Source organism: Condylura cristata, unplaced genomic scaffold, assembly GCF_000260355.1.
Source record: "Condylura cristata isolate star-nosed mole 26May11 unplaced genomic scaffold, ConCri1.0 scaffold00002, whole genome shotgun sequence".
Lineage (NCBI taxonomy): Eukaryota > Metazoa > Chordata > Mammalia > Eulipotyphla > Talpidae > Condylura > Condylura cristata.
Window position 1 is genome coordinate 43072778 of NW_004567103.1, and position 6194 is coordinate 43078971.

Here is a 6194-nt window from a genome sequence, read left to right on the forward strand (position 1 = left end):
ATCCGATTCTTACTGGATATTATGATTGTATCCACGGTATCACTGTTACTATAAAGCTGTTAAGTCTTTGGTAAGAGAATGTTATTTTTCCAAAGATTTTCTTTGGGAAAGAGTCTTGGGCATTCTAATTCCTTCACAGTCAACATTTTTTTCTTTGTTCATTGCTGCATTAGCCTATTTTAGTGATAATTGTCTTCCTGCGTTCCTTAGTCAGTGGCTCTGCTTGGACAGCTAATAGTTATGCCAAGTTTTAAAATCAGTTCTGGGCTACCCTCCTCTTAGTTTTATTCATATGTGGTCTTATTTAGATCCTTAACTTCAAGAACTATGCACTGATGGCTCAATTTTTTTTTTTAAGGTTTATTTATTAATGCATACAGACTGGGGAACAGGCCAGAGGTGTGGGGGCAGTGAGAGGATTTACCAGAGACAGTGGGGAGCAGAACAGGGAGATTGACAAAGTATATTGCTGAGGGGAGCAGCAGGCAAGACAGGCAAGGTCTGCTGCACCATTTGGGTCACCTCGTTGGCAGGGATTCAAACTCATGCAGAAGTGGCTGTGGCTAGCTTCATAGTGCTATGCTTTAACCCCTTGAGCCACTAGGGAGGGTCCTGACTCAAAATTTCTGTCAACTCAGACCATCTCCCATTTCGTTGTTCATATCCAACTCAGTCTTAACATTTCCTTTTCTGTGTCGACTAGATCTGTTAAACTTAATGTCTCAATCAGAACCCTTGATTATACAGCTTTCACATCATAGTATATTTTCTCTCTAGCCATCTAGTTGTTAAATCAAGAATTCTTAATTCATTTTTTTCTGCTCACTGAAACAATTATCAGATCCACCTCCTGAGTATAACCTGAATCAGTCCTCTTCTGTCTAAACCATCTTTAGTCTAAACCATCATGTGGATTACTGATGTCTGTCTTCTAACTGGACTTCCTCAATCCATCTCTAATTTCCATATATTGTTTTATATTATAGTATATCACATTTCTTAGAGAGTAAACCTTAAAGTTCTCATCCCAAGGGAAAAAATTATAACTACGTAAGGTGATAGATATTTACTAGACATATTGTGATTATTTTGCAGTGTATATAAGATTAAATAATTATGTTGTACAGGTGAAACTAATACTTACGTTATTTATACCTCAATTTAAAAAAATACATCATGTTACTTCCCTTCTTAAAAATCTTTCAGTGGTGGTCTCTCCCTGGTGGCATACTGGGTTAAAGCACTGCATTAGAAGCTCTCTGAAGCCACCGCTGCATGAGTTCAATCCCCAGCCAGGGAGCTGACCCACATGACGCAGCAAACCTCTCCTGATCCGCTTGCTGTTCCCCTCAGCAGTGTACTTTGTAAATGTGCCTGTTCTGCTCCCCACTCTGTCTCTGGTGAATCCTCTCACCCACCACACCTGTACCCCAGTTCTGAAGCATAAATAAATAAATTAAAAAAAAAAAACTTTCACTGGTTTGCTATTTATGGTAATTCACACTCTTGCCATACATTCTCATTGATCTGGACTTTTGTCTACAGTTTTGTTCATCAACACTTAAGCTTTTTCTTTGCTCAAAGACAGTGTTCTAGTTATTGCTTCCTTTTTCCTAGCATGCTCTCTATATGCCAGTTTTAGAAAGCTAATCTTACCTCACTTGGATTGAAGTTACTAACTCCAAACTTAGTTACTCTGATGTGAACTATTGTGTACAACGCAGTCTGAAATTTTCTTATTTGTATTTTTTGTTGTCTCTTGTCCCACCACTCCATGATGTAGCTTTTTGATATTAAATTTGATAAATTCTCAAATTTGTTGGCTAAAGTTTTAGAAGTAATCTAGTTCATCTTTTTTCCTGAGAAGGTTAGTAAGATTTTCTAATGCAACGGAATGCCATAGACCCAGTTTTTAACAGTTACTCACTCAGGAGTACTGGTTAAAGCCCTAATTTGATTTCTGATCTGTGAAAGTGGGATTCCAAAAGTTTATTTTACATTCACGATATCGGTGTCAAAACAGTCTTTTGATCCTGAGAAGTTTTTGGTAAGCTAATTGAGATTAGCAGATATTTTTATTGTTTTACAACTTTTTAATTAACATTTCTGTTACTAAATATGTGTCACCAATAACACAGTATTTCTGGACCTGTTTCTTCTTTACAGTATAATGTTGGAGTATGTTAAAGAAATCCACTCTTGAATTTAAGTTCTGTGATTCCATGAGAATAGGTTGTATTTTTATTTTTCACTGAAATTGTCATGGGATCATAGCCAGTTTTCATGCTTAACTTATTTCTGGATTGATAGGAAAACAGGTTGTACTGAAAAAACCACTCACATTATTAAATTAAAATGAAAACATTGTACTTGACCTTTACAGCTGCTTCCAGAATTTTCTTTTAATTAACATTAGATATTAATTTATTTGGGGGTAGGAGTAGAATATTGTCCTATGGATGCGTTTAGAAGTGCATTATGTTTTATTTACTAAAATACATGAATTGACCTGCATTACCTTTCTCTTACTATTTAATAGGAAGTACCATTGGCACAAACTGCACAGCCTACATCAGCTATTGTTCGTCCAGCATCATTACAGGTTCCCAACGTGCTGCTTACAAGTTCTGACTCAAGTGTAATTATTCAGCAGGCAGTACCTTCACCAACCTCAAGTACTGTAATCACCCAGGCACCGTCCTCTAACAGACCAATTGTGTAAGTGATTTGAGCCAGTCATTTTAATTATTGAGGATTTTTTTCTTGCTAGGATTTTTCCGAAGACATTTTAATTATTCAAATTATGACCCTTGTTTGATATGTGTATGGATGCATCCCTGGCCTGGCCAGGGATCGAACTCATGGTCCAATAGCTTCAGGAGAGCTTCACGGTGCTGTACTTTAACCTGTTGAGCCACCAGGGAGGACCCAACCTCTGTACCACTTTTCATAAGAACTGGATCATTCTGCACTCCTACCAAAGAATCAGAGAGTTCCCTTTTCTCTATATCCTTGCTAAGGCTTGTTTCTGGTGTTTTTGATTTGGGTCATTCTACCAGTTGTGAGGTGATAGCTCATTGCGGTTTTGATTCACATTTCACTGATGATAAGAGGTGATAGGTTGATTTCTTTTTGTTAAGTTCTTTGATTTCTTTGTAGCTTTTGATATTGGTCTCCTGTCAGATTCATGGTATACAGGTATTTTCTTCCATTCAGTAGGGTGTTCTTTTTGTTAGTTTCTTAAGCCGTGCAGAAGCTTTTTAGCTTAATGTAGTCCTAGTTGTTTATGTTCCCTTGTTTTCCTTGTTGTTGGAGACGAATCCCTAAAGACATCACTGAAATTTGTGTTGTAGAGTTTTTTCTATTTATCTTAAGGTTTTAGGTCTAATTTATTTTGAATTGATTTTGTGTGTGGTATGAGATAGTCCTCTAGTTTCATTCTTTTGTGTGTAGCTGCCCAGTTTTCTCAACACCATTTATTAGAAAGGCTTGTTTCAGTGTACATGTTTGGCTCCTTGGTCATAGACTAGCTGTCCACATAGGTTGGGCTCTCTGTTTTCTCCTACTGACCTGTGTGTATGTTTTTGGTACAGTGCCAGGTTTTTTAAATTATTGTTTATTTTAATTGCTATTTAATTATTACAGCATTATAGTTTGAAAACTAGAAGTGTGATACCTCCGTTATCTATTTTGTCAGGATTGCTTTGACTATTTGGGGTCTTTTGTGACTCCCTTTGAATTTTAGAAGTATTCTAGTTCTTTGAAAAATGCCATTGATATTTTTATTGGAGTTGCATTGAATCTATGTATTTCTTGGGGTAGAATGGCATTTGACAGAGTTGATTCTTCTTCTACTTACCTCTAGCTTTTAAAGGGTGTTCATCATAAATGGATGTTAAATCTTACCAAAAGCCTTCCTAGTGTCTATTGATATAATCACATTTTTTTTTCTCTTTTTGTTGATGTGGTGAATTATATTGATTGTCAGTGTTGAACCACCGTGTTATCTCTGGTACGAATCCCATTGGCCATGGTATATGATCCTTTTAATCCATTGATACCTTCAGTTTCATAAGATTTTATTGAGGATTTTCCTGTTCAGTCTTGGATGATTGTGTAATTCTAAGACTTTGTCCATCTCTTCTAAATTATTGAGTTCATTAAAGTATAAATGTTCATACTAGTGTCATCTGAATTTCTGCAGTGTTATAAATTCCCCTTTTATTTTTCATGCTAATTTGGTATTTCTAATTCTCCCTCTTTTTCTTGTTCTTGCTACAGGTTGCCGATTTTCTTTATTATTATTTTTGAAGCCAGCTTTTAGTTTCATTAATGTTTCGGAGTCCTTATTTTCATTTTATTTATCTTTTAGTTTTTCTTCTGTTCTGTTGGCTTTTGGATTTGTTCTTTTTCTCATCTCTTGATGTGAGAGAGGTTATTTGAGCTCTTGCTTGATGTAGGCCTATGTTGCAATATATAGAGAGATATATATACATATATATACATGTACTCTTACTACTGCTTTTGCTGCATCCCATAAGTTCTGGAAGGTTGTGTGTCCTCATCACTTATCTCTAGGTAATTTTTAATCTCTTTGATTTTTGCTTTAATTTAGTGACATTTTAGTAGTGCTTTTGTCCAGTCTCAATATATTAAATTTCCCTGCTTTATTTTGGTAGTTGATTGCTATTTTGATACCTTTATGGTCAGAAAAGATGCTGCATATGATTTCGGTCTTTGTGAATTTGTTGATTTTGTGTGTGTGCGATCTAGTATTTGTTCTGCTCTGAAGAATGTTCTATGTGGTATGGTGCCCTGTCAGTATCTGTTAGATCAATATAGTCTAATTTGTTAATTTACACAATTGTGTCCCTATGTATTTTCTGTCCATTTGTGAAAGTGGTGTGTTGAATTCCCCTACCACAAATGTGTTGTTTTGGTGTCTGTTTTTGAGATTTGATTATTAATTACCTAATGTACTCTGCTGTTCCTTCCTTTGGTAAGCATACTTTGATGAGTGATATATCTACCTAAAGTGTTGTTTCCTAAATAATAACATAGGGTGCCTCCCTGTCCCTTCTGAAAATTTTTTTTTTTTGAAGTAGGATTTTTTTTTTCAGATTTTATTTATTTATTTATTTATTTTTATTAAAAAGTTTATTTTTACATCATTTTGCACACTTTTTTTTCCCTTCTGAAAATTTTTAACTGTAAATCTATTTTATATGCTGTAAGTGTGGTTATCTCTGCCTTCTTTGTTTTTCTGTTCTTAATGTAAATATACCTAATGGATTAGAAAATAAAGCTTAATTTTAAAAGTAAATCAACATAGAATGGGTGCCCTCTTAGTTTCATGCTATTTCACATAATATACATAATTATTCTATCATCAGGTGACATTACAATTCTTACAGATATTTTTCAAGAGCTTTATTTTAAGAGTTGTTCTTATTTAATACATTAGATATTATACTAACTAAATTCATAACCTTTCCATTTTTCCCCTGTTTTTTACACTGGTATATATAATATACATTTAAAACACTTATATTTGCAATGACTTTGGAGTGACTAGAAAAAGATTTTACCTAATAGGGATGAAACACTTTGTATTTTTCAAAATAACTGATAAAAATTTCTCTAATTTCACTTATTTTGTTTTTCTTTTCTTAGTCCTGTACCAGGACCATTTCCTCTTCTGTTGCATCTTCCTAATGGACAAACTATGCCTGTTGCTATTCCTGCATCAATTACAAGTTCTAATGTGCATGTTCCAGCTGCAGTTCCAGTAAGTGTGAAATTTGTGCTATTTAAATCTTTGTACCAAAACTGATCTCTATAATCACAAAGTCATTTGGGACTAATTGGTTTATTAAGCTGATTTGAACAAAATACTTACTAGTGGTAAGCAGTACTTTGTGATGTTTATAGTGGATAGCATATACTATTCAAAAAATAATTGCATAGAAAACACTTCTGTTTTCTAAAACTCACTTGTTTTCCTTACATTTAATACTAAGAACTATTCCAATTTCAACTTTGAATGACTAATTTGTACAATTTGAATGTTAGCACAGGTATGTTTCTAATTCTTAAATATTTCTAATTTTTTTTTTTTAAAGATTTATTTATTTGTGCATACAGAACTGGGGTACAGGCCAGAGGCTCAGGGGCGGTGAGAGGCTTCACCAGAG

At 34.4% G+C, this 6194-nt stretch overlaps 1 protein-coding gene across 2 annotated transcripts in view; it reads left to right on the plus strand.

Annotated features, from left to right (window-relative positions):
* ATF2 (activating transcription factor 2) overlaps positions 1-6194 on the plus strand; it is a 69686-nt gene that overhangs the window by 31647 nt on the left and 31845 nt on the right. For both annotated transcript variants that reach the window (XM_004674506.1, XM_004674508.1), the window contains 2 exons: positions 2540-2718; positions 5674-5788. In XM_004674506.1, the coding sequence (XP_004674563.1) occupies positions 2540-2718; positions 5674-5788 (294 nt within the window). The remainder of the gene's footprint in view (positions 1-2539; positions 2719-5673; positions 5789-6194) is intronic.